General features: G+C 40.9%; 1 protein-coding gene across 1 annotated transcript; it reads right to left on the reverse strand.

Annotated features, from left to right (window-relative positions):
- Positions 1-7,790: 7,790 nt before the first annotated feature.
- On the reverse strand, positions 7,791-19,101 carry LOC109478223 (neuropeptide Y receptor type 5-like). Its single transcript, XM_019779681.1, has 6 exons — positions 19,058-19,101; positions 11,873-12,413; positions 9,879-10,106; positions 9,332-9,538; positions 8,095-8,309; positions 7,791-7,941 (listed from the first exon to the last, which is right to left on the reverse strand). The coding sequence occupies exons 1-6, from the start codon at positions 19,099-19,101 to the stop codon at positions 7,791-7,793; spliced, it is 1,386 nt and encodes a 461-aa protein (XP_019635240.1).
- Between the last annotated feature and the right edge of the window lie 7,505 nt (positions 19,102-26,606).

Raw genomic sequence — 26,606 nt, forward strand, 5'->3', positions numbered from 1 at the left:
CAGCAATAAAACGCTGGTATTGTTAATTTCGGCAATAGTTAGCAACGTATACGACAAGCCAGCACATGCTGGCTTTTTGCGGCATTTATGAATTGGCACTGTACGTAATGTAGAGTTCTTGAGTCGTGGAGCGTCGGAAGCCTGGGTGCCCGGCTCCGTATTGTCGCTAACTACCATGAACTATCCAGGCCTAGAGCTAGGCCAGAGCCTTGGTGGACGTGATCTTTTTTTGAGAGAGAGAGAACAGGCGAAAATCAATGCGCGCGCGGATGTCATCCATAAAATTAAGTCGGTGTGGCCTTAGTAAGAAAAACAAAATCGTACGCTAGCGGCAACAGAGGGTGGCCCTTAGGAATGCTATGATGAAAGATCAAAGCATGATTTTCACTGTTCCTCGTCTCGGCATAATTGGTCTACTTGGTAATGGGAAGTGGAAAGTGGGGAGGGGGGCAAAGGGGCAGGAAACGTGCATTAAGTCTATTCCCATCTCTACCATTGTCACAGCATGCAACTGTAGCATGGATGTATTTATAGGCATGAGATAATTCGTCATTTTCCATTGGAGGCTTTTGATGTCATCCCGGAACATACAAAATACCTTGAGAACGGTACAATTACTCTGCTTGAGGTAACAGAACACAGTTTTCGCCCTATGGGGATTTCTATAGTTAAGCAACCCAGGGTGACTCACTTCGACGCGGTAAAAATTATAGTAGGGTGCACTAGAGAGACACGGCCAAATAATATGTTGAAATATACAGTATAATCTACAAAATAACTGAAAACAAAAATGTTACGATTTTTAACATCGTGACCACCTTTTATTTGGCCACCTGGCGAGGTAAACGGAACTGCAGCCGGCTCACCCTGGAACGCAGTTGCGTAATGCCGCGCATTTATACACGAACAGTGAAATCTTCACCGTAAAAATCATACGGTGTACAAGCCGATACCTTTCTATGCCACACAGCGCAGTTTACTCTTGGCTACCTCTCACATAATTCGCTCTAGCTAGTTTTCGAGACCTTTGTCTACACTACTTTCTATACCCGCGTCATAGACCCGGGGGTCACCCATTAATACTGTGTTCTGCGATCTTAACACTCAGAACTGACGAAAGAGTTTGAAAGCTGAACACTTAACGTAGACTGACCCCAGCTTTACCTGGAGTGGATGGACAACGGTGTGACCCAGGGGATATAGAAATGGAGATGAGAAAAAGTTTGAACATTTGATGGAGGTTGCAACATGAATGATATTCTTGTCGATGTCTATCATTTATCTCTTCCATCTAAGCACAGCGGGATAGCCCCTTTCGCTTTTAAAAGTAGGGTTCCAAGGGGGCAGCATACACAGAACAAATAGGTCACATATACAGTGGTGAGGACAAACAGTTGTATAAAGATCCATTGCGTTAAAATAGAATCATTGACCCTAACTCAATGTCTTTCCAATGTCAACATCACTAAAGGCTTAAGTAGACGTCAGAAGGCAAGTTCACATGAGTCGCGCATTTCAAGGCTACTTATATCATAGATAAACCTGGAGACGGGCAAAGGTCAATATTTCCCGCACAGAAGGCCCATTTTGAGTACCGTTTGGTGAGTGCATCCAAACCAACTGTTAACAGACTTTTCTTGGCATATCTTGCTATTTGCTGGTCTTTTGCTGCTGGAGGGTTTTTTTATTTTTACTTCCTTGAAAAGCAAACTGACCTTTATGCTTGGTTTTGATGCTGGGTAGAGCTCTAGAAGTGATGCTATGTTGTTATGTTCAGGGGGGTCAAAGGTCATTCAGGAAATCCTATGACGAGGTTGTGCCGATACAAAAATAAGAATTTGGGCCTAAAAGGACAATTTGAAGGTCACACTACCCCGTCAATGTGATTTTTCAACAGTTGAACGCACAAGTGGGTGATTTTTGACAGCTCAGTTCTTAGATGTTTACAATATATTCCAATGGTAGCTAGAAATGGTGGTCTGCGCCCAGAATTATATAGAATCATTGAGAAACACTGAGCTCAAGAACCATGACGAAACATTGAGACTCATAGAGAAACCTGGAGAATTATTAAGAACCATGGAGAAGCTTTGAGAATCATAAACATGGAGAACCATGGAGAAACATTGAGAATCATAGGGAAACCTGGAGAATTCTTAAGAATGATGGAGAAACACGGAGAACCACGGAGAAACATTGAGAATCATAGAGAAACCTAAAGAATTATGAAAAATCATGGAGAATCTTGGAAAAACAACATGTAGTGAGATAGATGGCTCATGTTGTTGGTCGTTCTGTAATGCAGTATACTGTTTGGCCTTAGAATTAGCTCAGCATGACTTCCTTTCAAGATAAGCGTCACTGTCAATCAAACGTTAGCCCTCTGAGCGGTCCCACAACCATCAAATACAGAACTAGAGTTCCACGATCTCATACCTTCGCCAAATGATGTTAGCCTTTATGACTAAGAAATTATAGATTAATCCCCCTGATTGTGCAAATAGGATCCTATATTGCATCAATTATATCTGTTGATCATATTCTACACCAGAAGACAGTCTTATCTTATCAATGCATGCCATTATAGCATGTCCTCATAAATTATGCAAATGAGGTCCTTATTTAAATAAGTTATGTTTAATTATGTTCACCTTCACATAACTTTCAAATATCCCATGTATGAAATTCCAGACATTACCAATATGTAATTATAACAGTTTCTCATTAATTATGCAAATTAAGTCTTCATTTGCATAATTGATATCTGCCTGTATTTCTGCCGTTCTGAATTACATGTCACAAGCTTGAATAGTCCTATCATGGAATGCAGCTGATTTATAGAATTTCCTCATTAATTATGCAAATTACATTAATATTTGCATAATTGTAATATCATTATGTCAAGCATCACTTCAGCTACCTACATGCCAAAAATCACGACGATCCATCAATCGGTTCTTGAATTATCTACCTTTAAACATTTTTCAACTAATGCACCTGCAGTTCCAGAGCAAGCTGCTAGGGGGGCCAAACTCATGTCACTTGTTCCCCAGCACCAAAGCTACCTACTATTCAAATTTCGTCAGCCTAGCATGTCTAGATCACGAGATACCAAAACTGGAAGTTCAGCTGCAGTACCATAACAAGCTGCTAGGGGGCCCAAAATCTAATCAGTTCCACGTCTCATCAAGACCTACCCACCTACCAAATATCAAGACAATCCATCCAGGCGTTCTTGAGTTATCGTGCTCACACACACACACACACACACACACACACACACACACACACACACACAGACACACGAACGCCTCTGAAAACATAACCTTCTTGGCGAAGGTAATTAATCCACATAAAGTTGTCACTAAGCTAAGGACTGGATATCACAAATTGACTACAGAATAGGAAGGCACCAGAAAAGTTGTTTGATCATTTAGGCCAGAATTTGTGGAGGATGATTTAAGTAACTGAAGGCAATCATTAACTCTCTACATATGTCACTGAATGTTCTAGTTATAATGATATAGTAGTACCTAATACATTTTTGCATGTTTTGTCGTTTTCGACTGGTGCGACTCTTTTCCAGTCGAGTCCAGACCCAGGCGCTAAATCAAAACTTAGTCCAAATCGCTGTAATGAAACGTTACATGTGATGAAGCTTTTGTTGTTCATTCCATTTATTTAGTACTTAAAAGTATTTTGTTAAAAGAAACGTGCTAACTACTTTTACATGGGATAGCTATACTATATTAGGTAGAAAATTTTATCCCACTATACCGCCAAGAGTTCGTACAACACTCTAAACATTCTATTTAGAAAAATTCATTCTTCATTTCCTTCTGGTAAATTAATGGAAAAGTAGAACGAAAAAAACGGGATATACGAATAGCACACACTTATCCCCATATTGCTAATTAGCACGTTTTTTACAGTCAAATACTTTTCAGTTCTAAAAAATTGGGATAAATAATCAGATCTTTTTAAAAATGTTACATGATTTTTTCACGTGTCTTCCACCTGTAATTGCTGTCCCTTCACCCGTAGTTGTTATAACAAGTTAGACCTTATTTTCAGCATGCCTATTCCTCAGTCCACTTCACTCTGTCTACTTCTATTATATATACCGAGTGGTCAAATATGGAACAGTCACAAGCTATTTCATATTAATTTCTTTGAAGTCACAAAATGGGGCATGACAAAGACTGGACAAACTCTGAGACCAAAACTTAGGGTGGTTATTTCTTAACCTGCCGGAATACAGCAGGTTATTTCCAGGGCTCACGCAGGCCAGATCGTCGGCTCAAGGCTAGGTCTAGCATACCCCCAAAAAAATGCTGCCTCAAGATCAGCCGCCTTGGTATTTAATTTTTGCAGGCAAAATCACCGGGTTTAGTTTAGTTGTCCAGACGAGAAGAGAAGCGTACAGTTCCAAGGAAGCCCACTGTATAGACCTGGTGACCCTGTTGTTATTCTTTGATGTTGACAAGTAGATTATTTGTGGCCATCTTGAATCTTGTGTCTTTTCAAGATTAGGTATTCCTTGTGTTGATTTCCTACATTGCCATGTACCAGTAAAATGCATATAGTATAGCTTCGAGGACGTAATCATGGACTAATTTTTAGTTGACCAGACGTAGTTCGCAAACTGGAGCTATGAAAAGACTAGTTATATGATCTGTAAAGACTGGTATTGTAATCTTTAAAGCTGAATGTGGATCCAAATAAAGTCAAAGTCATTGTACATGTGGAATTTCAGCTGCCTACCGTAGCTAGATATATAGTTCAGTTTCAGAATCATTGATGAAAAGTCTACCGGCAACAGCTAGCTTCATGTACGTATAGGGACATGAACAACCATCTAAGTCTACCTAACTCTGTGATCGTTCGGCTAACCTTGCAGAGACCCCTGGCGAGAACATCGATAATGGCAGTAAGTAACAAGCTTCCCTTTCAACAGTATTTGCAATGCATGACGTCAATGACCATATTATTATGAAGAGGCGGCTCGCATCAAATTAAGACCATCACAGGACGTCGCAGAATATACTGCTCCTGCACTAAACCCTTTTCACGGTTTTCGTTGATTGTTTGGTCAACGTTGCATCAGAATTTTTCCTGTTGCAGACGATATTTTCACTTTCCTACATAACATTTGGAAACTACAACGGAGTGTTAACCTTATATACGCGAGTAAGACCTTTTATGAGACGTTTTGCCGATCAAAGCGCTATGCACAATACATAGTCATCAACCTCTTGTCTTTTATTCCTTTTATTACCGTTAAAATTATGCCTGCTTTTTCTAATAAAAAACGACACCTATCATTTAGACCTAACGTTACTTACGTATATGATCAATTGTGTCATTTAATTTCTTTCGAGAAATAACTTCATTTTAGAGATAACCTTCTGAAAATTGGCAGGGTGACAATGTGGTTATTTCAACCAAGCCATGGAAAATTCTTCAGCGAACTATGCTTGAATGTGACCAAATAAGACCTATATAAACTTTAGTAAGCTAACCTGAAAACCCTAGCTGCAGTGTTGTCATGACAAGATATGATGATGATAACATTTATGTTCCCAATTACTATATAATACATGATAAGTCATAACCCAAACAATATACACATTTGCAGAGAAAAAAAAAACTTTATTCCATTGTTCCAGATAAATATTTTTCTTAGGCTTGATCCGTCAAAAATTCTGCCGTCAGTAAGGCCATACATGTATGTGTGGCTAAAACTGGAGTCATTGGTTGATGATACACCAACGCCCTCTTGCGGTCAAGACTGTAGTTACAGACAGACATGCGTCAGGCCTCAAAGATAAATCCTTAAATCCTATTCAAAGCAATATATAGACTTAAATTGTTTTTTGTACACAATGCACAGCATGATTATAAAGTATCCTTGTCAATATTTCCAAAAGTAGTGATTTTCTTACAGACTGTCACTGAAGCCAAGAATATATCTATAACAAACTGTGCAGAAAAAAATGTATCTACTATTCTTGCGTACTTCTATTGAAACCTACTATTCTATTTCCTTACTAAATACTATTTCTTCATTCTTTATTCAAACAATGGTCAACATACGTTTACATAAACAAAGACAATTATGGACTACCGAATTGTATTGACCTTACATGTACGTAAAAGTACAATGCGGGCACGAACACTATTTGTTAACTGCACATGGTACATATCCATTCATATGCAGCTCACCTACATCTACTTCACACTACAAACCATATTATAGAACAATTATATTGACACAACAAAAGTACCGTGACTTTCGTAAAGTCTTTAACTACATGTAAACATACAGACAGATACGTGGGTATAACAGAAATTAACCTAGTACATGCAAGACAATAGATGAATCAAATTATACTACTAGTACTTATTCTAAGGTCTAAATATTCCTTGATGTATGTACCAATCTGTACATAGTAAGGGTTTCTACCTCCTAGAATAAAATTGAATTTATCTATAGCATTACATATAACAAATTCTGTTTAGCAAGCAGAAAGAAGAGCTTTGTGTGATTATATCGTCATATAGCGGGCAATCCATAATAGATGTTGTTCATCTTCAAACTCATTAGGACAGAATAGACAACAATCTTGTCGCGGTTTTTTTTACATCTTCCTAATTTTTACATTCGATGTATGGCTACAAATTCTCATATTTGTAATATAAAACAGTTTATCTGCATTTCCGGCACAAATCTGCACTACATACCATTCATAGGTAACATCACGTATAGTAAAAGACAACATATTTGTTCTGAGCATCATTTTTAACCGCTGCCTAAAGACGAACACATATGAAGTTTACCTTAACTTTTTTACTTAATTTTTTAATGTTAAAATCAACACTTCACGCCAATGTGAATATTTAGAACGTTGCTTTTTCAATCATTCTGTTACAATAGAAATATCACATCATTTTAATTTTTTACGTCTCAAATAGGTAACGTTATTATATTGGTATCTTACTTAACATAAATACACTTACTATGTAAAGATCAAGTTAACAATATTTAATTTTTATGTACAGTAAATGTATCTTGAGCATACTTTGTTCATTCATTAGCGAATTGCGCTAAATGGCTATTCACAAAAATACTCTCTTAACCTCACAATGCTTATATATACTTTATACAGTCAAAAACATTTTAAGTCATGAAATCCGAAAATCTGTACAAACTAAATATTCTTCACCGTCCTCTGCATTTGCCTTTGAACAGAAAACACATTGTTTTTACTATACTCCTTATGTTATTTGTTATCTATATTTAGGAGATTTTCTCCAGACTACATTAAGTGCCCCTTTTAGGTGACATGGTTCTTTTCTTCAAATCACTAAACTTCAAACTTCAACCTATAGCTATCGCGCTTGCGACAAGTACAATGTTAATGGCTGGAAATCAAAGCCAAAATCGGATTGTCATTTCTATACTTGGTACTTGGCCGATAATGCATTGTGCAATTAGATCCAAGAACTATACAAGAACGTAATCCAATGAAAGTTCTATCTCTGGGTGAACTAAAAATGGCAAAGTATCCTCCATAACCAAACTGCGGTCTCACACTGAAGTTCAAACTGCGTCTCCTACTGAAGTTCAAACCGGGGTCTCACGCTGAAGTTCAAACTGCTGTCTCATACTGAAGTTTAAACTGCGGTCTCACACTTAAGTTCAAACTGCGGTCTCACACTGAAGTTCAAACTGCTGTCTCATACTGAAGTTTAAACTGCGGTTTCACACTTAAGTTCAAACTGCGGTCTCATACTGAAGTTCCGCAGGCTCCTCCGTCCTGATGGACAGAAACCTCGTGGCTAAGCATGGGCTGTGTACCATGGCCGGAAGTTCCTCCAGATGACCCCTCACCCTCACAGTCGGCCTGGGGGATTTGGAGTACGCAACCGACACCAGCGCTACAACAGAAAAATGGGAAGTTTTAGCACTTTTTCTTTACTTCATAACCAAAACGCTAAGCTTAAGGCTTTCGGCAAGAAGGTGCTTGCTCGTGAAATTTCCCAAGACACAGATACACTGAACCATGGCAAACTAGCTGGATATTGACTCACCCTTTTTCACTTTCTTCAATGGATTGTTCGTCCGATGTTGTCTGGCGCTTGTTGGTGAACCTAATCCTGGTTCCCCGGGTAATGGTGACGTTGTTCCCGGACCAGTGGATGGTGACGTTCCGCCCAAATCCGGAGTTCGAGCTCGTCTTCGTCGATGAGGTGCGCAGCCAGCGAGCCCGCGAGAGATGACGGAGGCACAACCATTTAAGATCTGTCTGAGGAAGCGAAACAACAGGGTTCTTAAGATGACATCTACAGGAATCTTACTGAGACAAGATTAGAATGTAGAAAAGTACAGCAGATTTACATTTTTTTATTTGATTTGATTATATGCATGACATTCTCTGGGAACCCCAAAACTGATGCAAGCGTGCGAATAAAAAACCTTTGGCGAAAAAAAGTTGCCTTTAAATTAACATCGCCTTATAAAAGAAAAATAGACTGTGTAACTGTGTACATGTACATATGCATGAACCATTTAAAATATGCCTGAGGATGCAAAACAACAGGGTTCTAATATTGGAAGAATCCTACTGACGTTCAAACTTTTCCTGGCCACATTTTCTAGAGTTAATCCTTTGTTTAGTCAGATCTATAATATCAGGCTGCTTTACAGAAGCTTCCACACATCCCATAATGTATTTTCTGCTTTGAAATAGTGTGAGATAGGCATGCTATTACTGAAGGTGAAAGGGATGTCAAACCAGTTTAGCTCATGCTCACTGAAGAGATACGATTCCATTCATGTTGACAGGAAAGACGGATGATACATATAAACTCACTGTAGCGGGAAATTCCCATATCTCTTTTCTAAGATACAGTGAACACTAGACCATGGCTCAACGCCGCATCTTCAAGTTAAGAAACCCTTATTAGTATTGTGCATCCCATGATGACACGATGAGCGACAACAGCCGGGATTGCTCCACACACACACATTTTTCTGGAACTGTCGCAAGGGTCTGTTTGGCTGCCATTCGGCGCTACCAGTACAGCTCAAGACTACTTTCCCCAACCGAAGTTAGGTACCCATAGACACCTGGGTGGAGTGAGGAAAGTCGTGCAAAGTGCCTTTCCCAAGGGCACAACGTCGGGGCGCTTGTCCAGACATGTCCCGGGTGCAACTCGGGATCGAACGCGGGTCTCGTCGTTTCATAGTCGAACGCTCTACCACTGCCCCACCCGGCGCCACAATCACTGGAAACCGTAGAAAAGAAACTAAACCCAATGCACCCACCCTGAAGGAGTCGTTGAGGAAGCCGTAGATGATGGGGTTGACGAAGCTGTGGGACATGGCCAGCCAATGGGAGCAGAAGAAGAACACCATCACCGTCTGTCGGCTGCTGAGGATGACGTCAGGATAGAAGTCCAGCACGATGCTGAAGATGTGGATGGGCAGCCAGCACACGGCGAACAGGCCCACCAGGATGATGATCATTTTCACCTGATGGAAAATGATACCTTTACATCAGGGCCCAACAACAGCCCACGCTTAATGCTGAGGTCACAGTTCTAAACCAGGGCCCGGCCGGGCAGTCTTAGTCTTATGGAACGAAGTACGATAAAAGAAAACCAGTGCGCGTGAGAAAATGGGCCAAACTCCTGATGAAAAACCCATGAATCCCACCACCATCTGATTGATAAACAACATGACAGATATATGCCAACATTGCGAACATTTGTACACATCTACAACTTTTGATAAACCATTACTGATTAATTGATATGCTAGGACTTAGCCTCCTTTTACTTGGGACTCTGTAGGTCTCTAATATACTACTCACCTTTCTCTTGCAGCGTTCGTGTTTGCGCTCACTGATGTCCTCGAGGCTGTATATGGACGATGGCGAGTGTCTGCCCCACAGTTTGACGCCGATCTTGTAGTACGTGACGGCCAGGATGGACAGCGGCAGGACGTACGTCACACAGGCGAGCACGATGGTGTACCCGATCCGGTAGTTGATTCCGGGCCACAGGATCTCTTCACATCTCTTGTACCACGTGTCGCCACTCTGGACCTAGTACGCAGAGAGGTACATTTGTTTCATGATCATAATAAGTGGGTCAAACCTTACAGACCAGTGAGAGGGGCAGTGTGGCGTAAATGTGTTTGGCTAAATACCAAGAGGTCCCGAGTTCGAATCCTACCCATGTCACACTCCACGTACGTTAAAGAACCCAGGTCATGAAAAAAGTACTACTAGGTGCCCTTTCCTGTGTGAGTGGTTCAAACTTTACAGTCCGGTCTTGTGCAGCTTGTACTTACATGTACAAAACTGGTGTTTTTTTATATTCAAACGTGGTGGGGACACAATCAACTTATATCAATGCCGCCACCAACATAGGCCCAGGGGACAATACAATACTCATTTTCATGTGAAAGAAACTGTTAATGAAAAATTTCCATATCTACGAAGTAATAATCATATGTATCATCGTTACACTATTCTTCATTGCTAGCAATTCTGGCCATAGGCCATGCAGCAGCCCCAGACAACGTATGGATTGATATCGGAAAATGCAGAAGGTACATAATGGAACATGTCGGCATCCAGCGTTTCTCGTAGTTATCCCATTAGTTCAGAAAGAAATCTACAAGTACACGCGACACCGTGATGACAGAGGCGAAAGGAAGTCAGACAACGCGCAGTGATGTGTAAGATTAAACCGTATACGAAATGGCACACGCCATCCGGAAAGAGGGGGAGTGAAGCGCGGTACGTGTAACTAGATTAAAATGACGGAAACAAGTTTTTGCTTACACCAGGACTGTGTGAAAATGGCAGATTCCTCAGGTTTCCACGCAGCAGGTGATCTTTTTTCGGCAGGAATTTTGTGTGTACCACTTGTAGGATAGCCATGCTCTATTCTCCTACGGTTTAAACATCTTTGGCACAAGATATGAGAAGGTGGTGTAATCACGACATTCTCAGTTGCCAGTACTTAGAAATCAGGGTTTACCGTCACAAAACGTAAACCATAATGTCATACAAACATGCACATCTTGAGCCATAAACATAATATATAATATATAGAAATATCCGTAAACATTGCTTCACTAATATTTGCGCACTACACAGCAACTTTCGAAGTATTTACTAGATACACATTGGGTTCTTAGGAACACAACCAAAAGGATTTTATCTGCTTGCATTTTAGAAACTTTCGGATATCTTCCCTTGACTCAATAAAATCTACGTCTGTGTCTGCATCTTTGTGATCAAAATACATGCATTTAGATTTTTGGTAACCAAAGGACGCCGGTGTACCAGATGGGGTTTCTTTCACTGGTTGCTGCAAAGTAACACTAATCAGTCTCTTGTCTTAACAGATGATACTACATCACTTTTAACATGATTAAAAGTGCTGTCCATGACATATCATATGTCACCACATTCTGCCACCCTCCAGATGAAGCCTCAGTGGGCGTCACACCCGTTCATCACACAAACTGAACCCTCGCGCCTGCCATATATGATTGAACTGCTGAACCGCAGTGAGACATTCGTTTGCTCTTGACTATCTGTACCAATTATGCCCCATAGTTGGCCTGTCGAACTTTAACCCTTTTAATTTTTGGAACTATTCTACTTTTTACTAGTATCTGTTCATCTGGCAAAGTTTGTATAGATTGTTCGTATTCTAGTGTTTTACATGTGAAGATGTCTCTTACTGAATTTGTCGTCATGTCACAGCACAATAAAGCAATTCTGGCTGCTATATTTGTGACAATGTCGAAATAATGGGCGGAATTACTTACCTGATACACCCGGCATACGGCAAGCTGCACAGCGGCCAGGGCGAACGACATGATCCAGATGATCGCCACCACTTGTTTGGCCCGGGATTTGCTCATTCGCATCCTCAGCGGGTACATGACAGCTTGGTACCGATCCACTCCGATCGCTACTAAAGTAAAGATACTCACAGACACAGACAGAACTTGAAAGAATCGAACCAGCGGACACATGACGCTTCCAAACAGCCACTGTTGCAGCATCACGTCCGTGAATGTAAAGGGCATGCAGAAGACTGCCATCACTAAGTCCGCTACAGCTAGATTGATGAGGAAAGTCCTCAGCTTAGTCCCCTTGCTCAAGTTCTTAGCCATGACCATAACGACCAGAATGTTTCCGATCAAAGACAAAAGGATGGCCACGGAATACACGACAACGATGGCGATTTGGGATCTGGTGGACAGCACGTATTCAGCAAGATCGAAGTACTCTCGGTAGAGAAGATCTGTGTAGTTCAGCTTCTCTAGTAGAGAACTGTTCTGGAATAGTTCCTCCAAGCGGACATTCATGTTGCTGCTTTCTCTAGGTCACTGTCACCGAGTAAAGAGTGTTGGCGAGTCTCGACATCTTCCTGGAATGACAGAAGAAGGTTATGTGTAGCTTTCCCCTTGGTTGCATTTGTAGAGTGAAACTAACCAATGCAAGTGCGTCGGCGGTAACCAATGTAGGTAAGGCCACAGCAAATAAATCTTATGAATGACGTCCTCCGCAGACTCCAAATTTAATGATACAGGACGAAAAAAAAAACAAGGCGGGCACAAAAATATTCATACATTTTCAACTTTTGTGATCACAAACCTTGTTTTGAGGCGACAAAACATGATATAACAACCAAAACAGGTCTGTCCTTGTAGATGTGTATACATCTCAATTAATAATTGTAGAAGCTATTATTTAAACGCGATGGAACACCTTAGACATGCCATGGAAGCGAGCACTTGTGTCTCAAGTTTGCTGGATCACTGACGGTCTCTGAACCGCTGGACGGACGTTTACAAAATTTCGTCCATTTTTGGCATGTTGTCCACCGTCAGTGACCAACAAAATTTCTATCTTTTTTTGCAAAATCAGTGAAAATTAATGCGCGTGCACGTGATGATGTCATCCATAAAATTTACGTGCAGTGGCCTAAAGAGTGTTTCCATGTTTCGAAATTTTCCTGGAACTGACAGAAAAAGATTTTATGTAGCTTTCATCTCGGGTTCTTTCCAGACAGAGCGGTCCTTCCTTTGAGAAACGTTAGTCGCGTTGGCTTGAACTAATCGATGCAAGTACGCTGGGGCTCGTACGTTGGCGGTAAATAATGTAAGGAAAGATTGTTTCCATGTCTCGAAATCTTTGTAACTGACAGAAAAAAGAATTTATGTAGCTTTCATCTCGGGTTCTTGCCAGACTGAACGATCCTTCCTTTGAGAAACCGTTGTCGCGTTGGCTTGAACTAATCGATGCAAGTACGCTGGGGCTCGTACGTTGGCGGTAAATAATGTAGGGAAAGATTGTTTCCATGTCTCGAAATCTTTGTAACTGACAGAAAAAAGATTTTATGTTGCTTTCATCTCGAGGTCTTTCCAGACTGAGCCGTTCTTCCTGTCAGAAACCTTAGCCGTGAGAACTAATCAATGCACGTACGTCGGCGGTAATACAAAGCGGGTTTCACGGTGAATATAACACGCACAGCCAACATCCTTCCTGTGGCAGTCTTCCGAGCCTCTAGGGTTGAATAAGCTTAAGGTGTCAGTTCTGCATATACATGATAGCGATCTAATGTATGGAACGGAGCAAACCGATACGTCTCGGACAGATAATAATCCACATTACACATGCTTGTGATTTCAGGATGTACGTCAATGCAAGAATTGATGACATTTCGCTTCAGAGCCCATTTTATAAACCGGGAGAGATTAGATCACACCAAGGAGGTTTAAAATCTTGTATTTAACCCCCTTGATAACAGCAAGCACATTTTGAAAAAAAAACACACGAAGTTTCTAAATATTTAGATATTTCTATAGATCTGTCTGTTTTCTTCTTTCTACACACAGACGATCGTTATAACTAATGTGAGAAAAGTACAAAATGTTACCTGATTTAAGCAGAGAAGAACATGTTCTCCACAGCTCCGGATCTCTGTTTTGGCACTGTTTTGTTTTGGCACTGTTCCCTTTTGCACATTGTCCTTACACGCCGCACGGTCTGTCCCCAAGCGACTGCTAGCTTTTCTCGCCAACGCTCGTAGTTCATCAAAATACAAAGCAGGCAGCGAAAACCATTTCTTCTGCTCCCAACCTCTAAGTGGAATTAGACATTTCTGTCAAAGATACATGCCTCTGTCTTCACGCAAACTCAAGTTGTTCAGAATGTTTAGAAAGACGAACAATCTTCTGGCTCCTTATCCTCTGAAGCTTGTGGCTTGTGTGGTGTAGTCCTTCAGGATCTTCGTGAATTATGAGAGAGTAAGCCACGCCTATTAACGAACGTCAGCCAATCAGAACGAAGGTGACATGATGAATGACAGGTACCTTTACGCTATGTATAGGCCCCTTTCAAAATGCGAACTCGCAGCGTTTCTTTTACCAAAATTGATGATCTGTCCACAAACGTTACTCGTATCTCTGCATTCCAGACTAATGTCCGGAAGAACGTACTAAGTATGTTGCAGTCTGGTCAGTGGAGAGTCCTGGAGAAAAAGGAAAAATACGGTCGCATCCACAAGATATAAGTAAGAAGGCGTGCAAATCTTACACCAGTAATGTCTTTTACAAATTAACAAATTAACAGGGTCATTTTAATAAAAGAATAGTCAGATAGAATAGTCAATAGGTCCATACCTTTCAAACCTATAAACACAATGAAAAACAACGCATGTAGTGTCTTTCACATAAATCATTGATCTTATCTGAGCAGCAACGTTCGCAAGTCCCGTGTGGACATGTTTTCTATTCAGATAAGACGACTGTCTGTAAAGTACACGCGTGACTATTCCGCTAAGGCAGCATTGGAAGGTCACAGCAAAACCATTTGTTCAATTATTGAAAGCTTTCATTTTCCGGTGACCAATGAATGTTGTAATAGTTCTCAGTAAACTTAGCACAATATGGGTATAATTTCTTGTTTAACAAGGTTTATGATGTCAAAATTTGAAAATGTAGGAATCTTGCTTTTTGGCTCGCCTTGGTTTTTTTCGCCCTATCGCATTAGATTTGGAGTCTGCGGAGGATATCACCTATAAATTTTATTCGCTGTGGCCTAAGTATGGAGCACATGTTAAGTGTTTTATTGTATTTCAAATTATACTTTCACATCGTGAATCATAAAACCATTATTCCTCCTCAGTAGGCTGTTGCGCAGTTTACTTCCCTCTCTCTTGTTGCGAGCAAGGCTCTAAATCTGTGTCATTGAGAGATAATTATTATTGTAATCTCCCATGAGCTGTTGGATGTAATATAAGTAAGCGGTAGGCTGTCGTCTTCGTTTGTGTCCCATGGCTCAGATCATCGATACTCAGGCATACTGAGAGCGCGTCTCAGAAATATCATTATAAAACCGTAGGAAATACACTAATCTAGATTCATTGCCTCAATAGTGTTTCTTAATGGTCTTCAACTTGTGATATCGAGCTTTACTAAATCCTGAAGCAATGTAAACACGTTCGTAGGCTAACTTTTATATTGGCCTCAACTGTGTAATCATCTATCTTCCCGCTGCGATGCCAAGCGTGTGCAGCATACACATTGGCAAACATGTCACAAATCCGTTCAATGTGGAATCTCGCCAACCACGAAAATTACCCGTGTTGAAAGACATCCCCGCGGATTTACACACTATTTGATGTCTTTGATGGGTTCTCCTAACATAATTCCAAACGAGATATGATCGTAACAGGCAAACAAATGTAATTTTCTTCAGCGCAACTGTCAAAACATATCGTTACTTCTAGACTGCAAATTGTGTAGACATAAGCTTGTTGAAATACTAGTAAATTTCTTCTCTTTTAGGTCAGACAAATGCACTTTACTGTCAATAACCAAGATGTATAGCAGAATTTTATTCGATTTAATCATAGTTACAACATAGAAATCTGGTCCCAAAGGTTATTTTCACTCTCCTATCCCGAAGTTGATAGGAAATAACACAAGGCATGTATTCAGCAGACACCTCGAAGACTGCAGATTAGGTATTGTAGGCTTGTTTTCCAGATTACTAAGTCTGCATTTTAATCTCCCGTGGGTTTAATTTATATACGTAAGTTTAATAAGAAAATTTTGTGTGTCATTGAAACGTCGGCTGTGAATAAAACACCTCGTTGTGTAAAAAGAGTCTCTTTACCCAATGACTTAGGCCACACCAAGTAAATTTTATGGATGACGTCCTTTGGAGACCCTAAATCTAATGCGAGAGGGCGAAAAAAAACAAGAAGGGCCCAAAAAAGCAAGATGCCTAGATTAGAAATATACTAAGAGACGACAAATGTTAGGACACAAATTGAATGAGGTGACACAGTGTAACAAGCAAGAAGTCTTTTATTCATCATCAAAACAGCAATAAATCAGGTGGAACAGCAGTTGTCGTTCTGTCCTGTTCTCGCGCGTTACGGGTTCCACATCAATCTGACGATTTGCAGCACTGTCGTGACTCTTTGGTCATAGTTACAGGAAGCGTAATTTCTTGTTTTTTTTCTAGGAACAGGCCAAAATCAATGCGCGCGCGGACGTCATCCATAAAATTTACTTGGTGTGGCCTTACCAACCTGATGAAACTGTTGAAAGAAAAAAAATGGTCATTAATGGTTTGCTCAACAATCGATTACCGCCACATGTGTAGACGTCTGACAGATATTCCATGGAGTATGCACGCAGGAAGAAATAATGACATCGCAAATGCAAGTACATGTAATGTAAAGTACTTTGACAAAGCGTGTAAGGCGCATTTACTGAAGATGCTTTCTCCGCACTGCCATAACAGGTGTGCCGTGACTTGCTCCATGCGCGTTAAATGAATATTACACCCCTTATCTTTTGAACACAGATGGTACAACACCTTAAAGATGACACCCTCATAAGGTTCAGACACCTATCTTGTGATGTAACAGGCTTTGTCTAATGGGGATACTGATGAGAATAAATCGATACAATTCTTAGAAAAGGACTTAAACCATAACAGTTGCGACGATAGATTTGACAGGTACAATCGGTGCTGTAGTTATTTGTACTTAACATATGCATGTCTTTTTCATCACTGGAGTCATGGTGTAGGTAGGGCTGATCCTTTCATGCCTATTTAATAGGCGCTGGGCTATTTGGAATGCATGGTTAGGACAGAGTGAGTGAGTGAAAGGAGTACGTAAATAGAAATTTAAAACTAGAAAGGTAACATTTGCAAAGCAAATGCATAATGTATATCTTCGCATATGGTCTGCTCTGTTTATTCCTACTCAAACACATTCATATGGTCAGACAAGAGTCTAAATCCCTCCTGTTATAAACTTGCAACATGATGTAACCCAACACCAGTTACCATGGTGAGAGACATGTGGTTCAGGTCATTGACCTTTTTTTTTTAGAAGAAAAGGAAGAAGAAACAGAGCAAAAACAATATGTTTTCTTTCGGTAAACATAATAATATATATTCTATACGTTATGTCCGCCATATATGATTTGTATTTTGAAACAAAAGTTCAAACTTTCAAACTTTCTTCTGTTTGGGTCTGCTTTTTTGATGTTCTACTTTTCGGAATGTCCAGTCTGAATAGTTACATCGGGCGAGGGCCTGTTTTATGTGTTGTATCTCCTGTTGTCTATCTGATTCGTCCGTTACTACTGCATTGCATCTGTCCATCAGTGTCTGGATAACTCCTAGTTTCTGGTGAAGGGGATGGTGTGAGTTGAAATTTAGGCATTGGTCAGTATGTGTCTTCTTTCTGTAAATCAACAGTTTCACTGTGCCGTCTTCCTTTTTCACCAGCAAAGTATCAAGAAAAGGCATGGCGCCGTTCTCTTCTACTTCGTGGGTAAATTTGATGCTGCCTGTGGTGTCAATAGTGTTTAGGTGGTCGGTGAGTTCACGCTCAGTTCCCTTTTTTACTATGCACCAAGTAACATCTAGTGTCAGTGCACAGTAAACCAGTCAGGATTGCCCTGATGAAAATGACAGAAGGTCATCGAAACGTCGGCTTGAAAAGTTATACAAGTTTACATTCAACACCTGGCCTAGGTTGAGGACACGACTTCAGATCAGAGTTTGAGAACCCGTTTTATCTTATTCAGCTTTCAGTGCGCGCGTAGGGATACTTTTGCAATGCATGGCAGTTTGCGGACAGTTGAAGGGGTATCAGGGTCAGGTTAGGTGAAGCCTTCACATGTTAGATTACAGGGTGTGGAAGAGGATATTCCTGCAGTGGATTCATGTTTACGAACTTGTACGGTCACGAACATCTCAAGAGGTGTGTTCTGGACGCAACCCTTGCAGAGATATTTGGCCCCCGACTGTGCCTAGTGTTCCTTTAAGTATATATGTCAAAGCTATGCGTCTAAGCTTTTGAAGTTGCAGAATATAAATCACCACTACTCCTTTTGAAGATGAAAGGAAAACCTTCTCGCTCTTGCATATAGTTTGATTGATTAAGTGCTCTTTTCGGGTATTTTAGTCATACTAAATTGGGCTCTTGGGTACTTGAATGTTTTGGAAAATCACTTTGTTGTTGTCATTTACAATACACGAAGTCCTATCAGTATTCCTGATGTGACCACTAACACTCTACACACAGAGAATGTAGGAATTCTATTTTAAGACAGCACACGAGGGCCGTGGCTTTCAAAATGGACTGTACTATGTATTGACAGCAATATGTTTCGAATGTTTAAGCGTCAATATGTTAATGGTCATTGCGCTTCATAGTTTTCCTTAGTTTTTTTAGGGATCCCAGGATATCTACCTAGATCTGAGATCGAGAATTTCCCCCCTTTTTCTGGTAAACTTAAAAACATGGCGGACACATATACAGTCCAGTGCGCTTGCGCAGGTGGCTACAGCCACCATGCACAGCAGGTCGACAGAAAATACTGCGCATGCGCAAGACCACGATGTTTGGTCAATGTCGCGTCAAAAAAGTTGTCCGTTGCATAAGATATCCTTTCCGACACAATATTTGAACAGAATGTCATTCTTACAGGAACACGACCTTGAACGATGACACATTCTGCAGAAGTGCCATGCTCGTTACGTGACGGGTTTCGCGTTCTGCCTACGTGTTATCATGCGTTAAGTGTAAACAATAAACCGGAACATAATCTCTGTGACGGCCAGTGCATACAGATCATTGTATGAAAGGGTCCAAGATCCCAGAAAATCACGTAATGGCATCATTTCCGTGTGCGGTTTCCTGTCAGATTAACCCTGAATGAACACACCTTGACCTCTAACGAGGTAACTATAGGCTCACTGCACTTCAAGGCTATCTGTCTAATCGCAGCATGATGTTGTGAACACGATTTTGACCCAGCAGGGAACCGGAAAATCTAAACTAATCACAACTGGCTTTGGAAGAATGCATCCGTTATCGGTTGATGAAGTTGAGTACACGTGGGAAAAGGTTTGAGATTGGTTCTGTTGTCAAGTTAGTTGACAGGCTCATAAACTTGGTTATTTTACCATTTTACGCATCGTTGATCTGATTATATGGATTACATCCTCTGGGAACCCCGAAACTGATGTGAGCGTGCGAATAGAAAAAAATTGGCAAAAAAAGTGCCTTTATTATGAAATCTAGGTGGTCATGAAGGTAAAACAAATGACTAAACACACAGAGTAATATTTTATTGGCATGGTGAATAATAGAGTCTTCATTTTCATTCCTTCAGCTTTTCTTCTTGTCCTTTGAAATGGATTTTGGCATTCTGCAACATAAGTATCGTTTTCCAATTCACGGCATATATTTGCTCATTTTGCAACTACTTTGTACGATTTACATCATCGTAGAAAACTTTTTCTGAAACGTTTGACTTTTTCTCTAGAGGCAGTGGGAGATTAATTTTTCGACTCTGAAAAATAAATGGGTTGGGAAACTTAAGACTGCATAAATTACCAGATTTACCTATATTACTAAACTTTCATACATCTGCATGAATTTGCATAGATGAATAAAATTCAATTTGCATGGATTGATCTGGACTACCATCTCCACTACTTTTGGTACGACTCATCTGGGGTTTGAACATACGGTCACCCGAGTACAAAGTAATCACTATACCTCCTGGGTTTTTGCATGTCTGAGTGCATGTCGTGTGGAACGGGTACTGTCGGTATTAGTCACTTTACTTAGTCGCTTCCAATGAGAGTAGACCTTTGCTCCTTAGTTGACTTAAGTGGTTCTTACGTAGGCGTAAAAGCCACGCAATGAAGAGCACTTTACCCCCCGCATCTTCTTCTTAGAAATGATAAAGCAAAGGTATGTCAGCATCCACTTTAAGACTCACCTACGTTCTGCCATTCAAACTTTACCGACCAAGTCAACCTGACGAAGTACCGCAGTTTTATTCGCCCACTTTACTACTTACACACAATTAGAACCCATTCGAACAGACTAATTCATATAACTTTGTTGTTTGCAAAATTATGACGGTTTTTCAGTTTAAGAGACACCTACGCATACTTATTGCCAATTCACTGACAGCTCAAACTTTACAGTTTCAATCTGACAATGTGACTATACTATTCTTACGCCTACTCTATACTTTTCTTGCCGTACCTTTTCTTGCAAAGATTTCTGAATGTTTAAGGCAGTGTAATACGAAACACAGTGTCATAGATGTAAAGAATAAGGTGTCATAACCTTTCTTGGGCCTTAAAGGCATCCAATGCAGTTTTTTGGACTTGGAAACCAGATTTTTCAAAGCCAATATTCTAGTCACTTAACTTCATACTAAGTGGAAAAATCACACCATCCCAATGTATAGTGACTCTCATGGAGCAAAATCACCCAACATGCTGATAGAAAATGGTTATTGGAAGTGCCCTTGGCTGACTTTTAGGGTACCACCCATAAAATGAAGAACTCATCTTGGGGCTTATTTCTGCAGTTTTGAATACCCAAAGTATAAAATACTGAATTAAATGTGCTAGTGTGAAGCAGTATGTGTCAATATCATAAAGATTGCCTTATTCAGAATATTTCCAGTTTTGCTGTTCTGAAATCAGTAGATTCAACTTGATAATCCACCGTGTCTTGGGCCTGGTATTGGACGGCGCAGCCCATCCCTCCACTTCAAGCTAGCTACCAATGTACACCTGAGTTGAATACGGATTGAATGAGGAAAGTCATGCCTTTCCCAAGAAGAAAACGCCCAACCATCAGTTCCTGGAGTCGAACCCTTGACCTATCGATCCCATGTACACCAACCCAATCACTGGGCCATCGGAGCCACTTATACTGTACTGTGAAATGTCGCATACCGTATTGAGTTGTGATTACATGGTCATGGTAATATGAATGCATCAACAGCCAAGACTCTATGAATAATGGAAATATTGCCTTTGGACCAGCAACAGGGCCCCTCATCGACCTAAGTTGTCTGCTATTGACAATCGCACATAACGTATGGTTGTCGCCAAGGTGTCGCCAACGTTGATTGCAGATGAATGATCTTCGGAATGTTAAACTGTGTGCAAACGTCCAAAGGTTTATGCGTGAAAGACATGGATGAGTGTTTGCTTGTCATGTTCATCGTGCTTGATTGATCAACCTATCTGATGGAGTCTAGGCTGATGGAAAACAACATCCATATCTGCCATGATGCTACTGGTTAGGCCATACTGTCTTTATGGATGACATCCTCTGAAGAACCCCAAACAATTCAGAAAAAAATGCTTCGAAACCACAGGAATACAAAGCTGGTATTGTGAATTTGTGGTAGTCCATAGCGACCACAAACCGGCACATGCTTGCCTTTTGGGGCATTTATTGAGTTCTTGAATTCTAGGAGCAGGTTTTTCGAGAACAGGAGAAAATCAATGCGCGCGCGGATGTCATCCATAAAATCAAATCACTGTACGTGGCCGTATGGTCTTTTACTGTCGTGGGAAAGTTACTGAGGCTCGCATTCCACCTACTGAAGACCGTTGTCTGATCGTTGGATGATGTATGACTTCAAAGTTAAATATGACAATTGAAGTAGACGTCTAATTTGAAAGACAATAAAACGAACAGAACTTCTCTTCAGTAAATTCGAAATTAATTTGTTACAATCATTGGCATCTTTTGTCTATCAACGGTCACCACCTTAGTTCGTAACTTTAAAAACTTTTCTATTCAAACTCAAACGTTTCTACCTCTATAAGTCGTTGCAATATGTATATAAATTTGTCGTTCAATGTTATTAAACTAGGTTACGGTGATTAAATGACAATGACAATGAACTTTATTGCATATTCACGCCCTACATGGGCAAAATGCACCACGTTAGATAACTGAGGTACAAGGGTAAAGCGACGGTCACAACTCGCCGTGCGTGCTTTTTGTCCGTACATTTTTGTCGTGGCTACGTCTGCTACGTTTTTTCTGCAAACGTAGGGTGGCCGGCCGAGGGAGTACGTCACTCGCAAGGTGTACGTACGTGGTCTGCACGACACGCCTGGCCGTCAGCGGTTGCGTGCATCGTACGTTGCGCAAGTGGTAAGTGAGTTGTACGTGCTTACAACGTACGATCTCTGTGCGATTGCCACGTTGCCGCGTACAGGCCGTACCTACACGTGCGGCGTGCGCACGATTTCCTTACTCACTCGCACGTTGTAAGTGCGTGCACCTCCTGTTAACTTCATCATCACTAGCCGCCCTGGTGTCTTCCGCGGCCCGTTTCTTTGGACCTTGTCTGGTAGACTTCTTTTGAGCCTTCCTGGGCATCTTGGAGACGAGTTGGCAGTCGCCCGTCAAGTCGTCTTTATATACTGTAGAAATCAGGTGCGTTGCACGTGCGTTGCACGTGCGGTGCACCTAGTATGGTGCACGTGTGTTCTGCGTGGTCATTGAGCAGGTCAACTGGGAAGTGAGGAGTAAGCACGGATGACGCAAGCGCCGTGCGTGGCACTCACGTGCTTCGTGCGCTGTCCGTACAGCAATTGCACGTGAGAATAGTGAAGTTAGACTCACGGAGTCCGTACGTTGCACGCTCATAGGCTGTACGGAGCACGCGCGTCGCACGTGCTCGCACGCACGGGTGGTAAATCCGCAGACCGCACGTAGAAAAAGTATTACATGCACTTAAGGTTCTACGGCGTGTCTGCGTGCTCCCAAATCCGTAGGATTCCGTACGGAGGCGGTACTCACCACGCACGGATGCCGTACGTTTGCCCACGTTTTTGCACGTAGACAGCACGCAGAAGCACGTACGGCGAGTTGTGACCGAGGCTTAAAGGAGGAATAAGTGTTACATCTCTGTGCTACATCTATATCTACAGGATCTCTTCTCTCTTTTTGAAACAAGCATGGACAGATTCACATAAGATTAAAGACATACGCTGAACCACACATGGCACTTGACATGGAAGTCAGTGAGATAACAAGGAGTCAATTCTGCTCGTGAAATGGTTACATATTACCTACTGAGGAGTTCAATAGATTAAATCTAAAATATTTCAATCGATATAAGTAAGCCATATGAAATACCATACCGCATAATGATTGTATTGGAGATAGGTACTGTTTGATAACCTTTGGTTGCATTGCCGCTTCATAGGGTAATGTAAACCCAAGTCACGTCTAACGAACCATACACGCTCAGAAAGTGTGAAGAACTCGTGCATTGGTCACGCCTTTCAAATCTCTGTGCTATGCAATTTAAGAGAACTCAGCTTCAAACTCAATTGGCAGAAAGCCAATATAGCGAGCAGTTAAGAATTTAAAGAGTGACAAGCGCGGCAGATTATACAGCACTTTGAATTCATCACCACCTTTATGTAGTACATTTGCATTAAATCTGGAAAAGGATCTGTGGATTACTTTTCGTTGAGCTTTTCGGTGGTGAAAAAGGTCCCTTTGATGGAGTGTTGCAATCTAAGAGCGATTTAGTTCTAGAGAGGATTGGAGTTGTTTAACAGTGTGTGAAATTCCCTTCTTTAGTGTCCATCTTTGAGTTGACGATTCATGATAGCGAACACAGTGGGTAGAGACAAACGTGCAGTGGGGAGGTAACGAAGCGATCATAGTTGAAAAACGACCTGTGGTTGTATAAGTTCTGAGAAAAGTGAAATGTATTCGTGGTAGTAAAAACGCCTGAGAGAGGAAACACATTTCCGACGCTTGCAGCATATGTTCCATTACTGGCAGATGTAAATCCTTATGACTCCTAATGGAGACAAACTGCATTGGTGACTACTGCGTTTAGATCCTCAGCCCCAAACGACAGATATTTCTTATTCTTTTTGATGCGATTGTAGACAAGGGTACATAAATAAGGTTACCAACGTTACATGCAATGATAGACGTTTATCTGCCAACAAAGATTATAACTGTACTCTTTTTCCGTATGACTCCTAATGGTGAGAAATTGAATTGATGACTATTGCGTTTAGATCCTCAGTCCCAAACGACAGATATTTCTTCTTTGATATGTATAAGATTCACCAATAAGGTTACCGACGTTACATGTATTGATAGACGTTTATCTGCCAACGAAGACTATAACTGTACTCTTTTTCCTTATGACTCCTAATGGTGACAAATAGCATTGATGACTATTGCGTTTAGATCCCCAGCCCCAAACGGCAGATATATCTTATTCATTTTTGATGCGATTGTAGATCAAGGTACATATTATGAGGTTACCAACGTTACATGCAATGATAGACATAGACGTTTATCTGCCAACAAAGACTATAGCTGTACTCTTTTTCCGTATGACTCCTAATGGTGAGAAATTGAATTGGTGACTATTGCGTTTAGATCCTCAGTCCCAAACGACAGATATTTCTTCTTTGATTGAAGATAAAGATTCAGAAATAAGGTTACCGACGTTAGGACAGACGTTTATCTGCTCACAAAGACTATAACTGTACTCTTTTTCCGTATGACTCCTAATAGTGACAAATTACATTGGTGACTATTGCGTTTAGATCTTCAGCCGCAAACGACAGATATTTCTTCTTTGATAAGGTTCAGTAATAAGGTTACCAGCGCTGCATGCTATGATAGACGTTTATCTGCCCACAAAGACTATAAGTGTACTCTTTTATTGAAAACGGGGGGGGGGGGTACATTACATGATTTCACCAGGCAGCGGTAGTTTGCAGAGATATGCCTAACTGTAGGTAAGTAGGCAGGTCTTCTAGCTGCGATAACAGATACTACTGATAAAGCCAGGTATAAATGGGCCCTTTAACTTCCCTCAAGTTAGTAAACACCACAAAAAACACATTTAGTTGCACATATTTTGTTGCAAGATAATTTCAAAACTCTAAAAGAAGAAATGCCTGTTTCTCGTGTATCAGAACCATTGTTGTGGAAATATCCTAGACAAGTTATACATACGTATTTTGTTTGTTTGTTTGTTTGTTTGTATAGTACAGGATATCTATTAGTGTGAATTTCACACTAATCTTCCTGGAGTCCGTAGTCAATAATCAGATAAGTATTTGGACCATCGCACACTGGGGCATGCCCCTACTCTTTTACGAAAGGTGTGGTGGGTTCTTTACGTGGGTTTGAGGTTCTTTAACGTGCGTGGGTGAGGTCCCGTGGCTGTCCAAAACACAGGACCTCCTTTTAACGTCCCTAACCGAAGCTAGGTGCTCATTTTCACCTGAGGTAAGTGAGAAAGTCGTGTAAAATGCCTTTTCCAAGAGCACAAGATCTGTGACAAGGTAGCATTCGAATCTGGAACCTCTTTGTTCAAGGTCGAACACGCTACGGCTACGCCACACGACCCCACCCCAGTATTTTCTAGGGATACAGTTTCCTAAATCAAGATGCCATACGTTGTACCACAAAAAGTTCCTGAGAAACGACGTTCTTACCAATATGGGTGCAATAGTTGCCAAACTACAAGTATGTGACGCTAGAGAAATTGAAGTATATGCATGAACAGATGGAGATTCTCCTCGCTATATATACCTGATTGTGGTCCGGTACCCAGGGGACGTTAGGAAGTGCACATCTGTATTCTTAGCCCCGCGAACATATGAGTCTATATTTAGGACTATCTCGCAACTCGAAGGTAATAACAGTTATGTATGAGTGATGGCCTAGGTAGCTGGTGAGAGTGAATTTGCGTGGGCACGAAACTAAATGTTCAAAAAACATATTGCCTGCTGTACAAGGCTTCGACCTCTGCATGCACTATACGGTTATGTAATTTCTACAGAAAACCCCCTATCTACTGGTATATTTCAACGATAAAACAAGGCTTTTGGACAAGGAATTTTTTTACCTCCAAATTGATAAGAAAAAGACTTGTAGACCTCTGTTCCTTTGTTAGCCTAAAATATCTCATAGCAAGGAGAAAACATATTTTTGATATTTTCATTTGATATGAATCGACAACCGTATATTAAGTAGGCCCTTGGATATACTCTTACCACAGATTTTGAAAGAATAACAGCTGAAATGAAATGCTTCACTAACCTCATGAGTAGATCTGCGTGTTCCCAAAGTACGCATTTAACGCCAATTGCTTTTAACATTTTGGCAGTAAAGCCAAAACTAAAGATCAGCACTTGACGAGAGACCAT

Source organism: Branchiostoma belcheri, unplaced genomic scaffold, assembly GCF_001625305.1.
Source record: "Branchiostoma belcheri isolate BF01 breed outbred unplaced genomic scaffold, Haploidv18h27 scaffold43, whole genome shotgun sequence".
NCBI lineage: Eukaryota > Metazoa > Chordata > Leptocardii > Amphioxiformes > Branchiostomatidae > Branchiostoma > Branchiostoma belcheri.

What these genes read in the sequence shown, in the direction of transcription:
- LOC109478223 (XM_019779681.1), bottom strand. Translation starts at nt 19,101, where the DNA reads ATGGCACTTCTGCAGAATGTGTCATCGTTCAAGGTCGTGTTCCT. An exon ending in TCGTTCAAGGTCGTGTTCCT is followed by an intron (nt 12,414 to 19,057) that starts GTAAGAATGACA and finishes ACAGTGACCTAG; the next exon opens with AGAAAGCAGCAACATGAATG. An exon ending in TCCTCAACGACTCCTTCAGG is followed by an intron (nt 8,310 to 9,331) that starts GTGGGTGCATTG and finishes TCGCTTCCTCAG; the next exon opens with ACAGATCTTAAATGGTTGTG.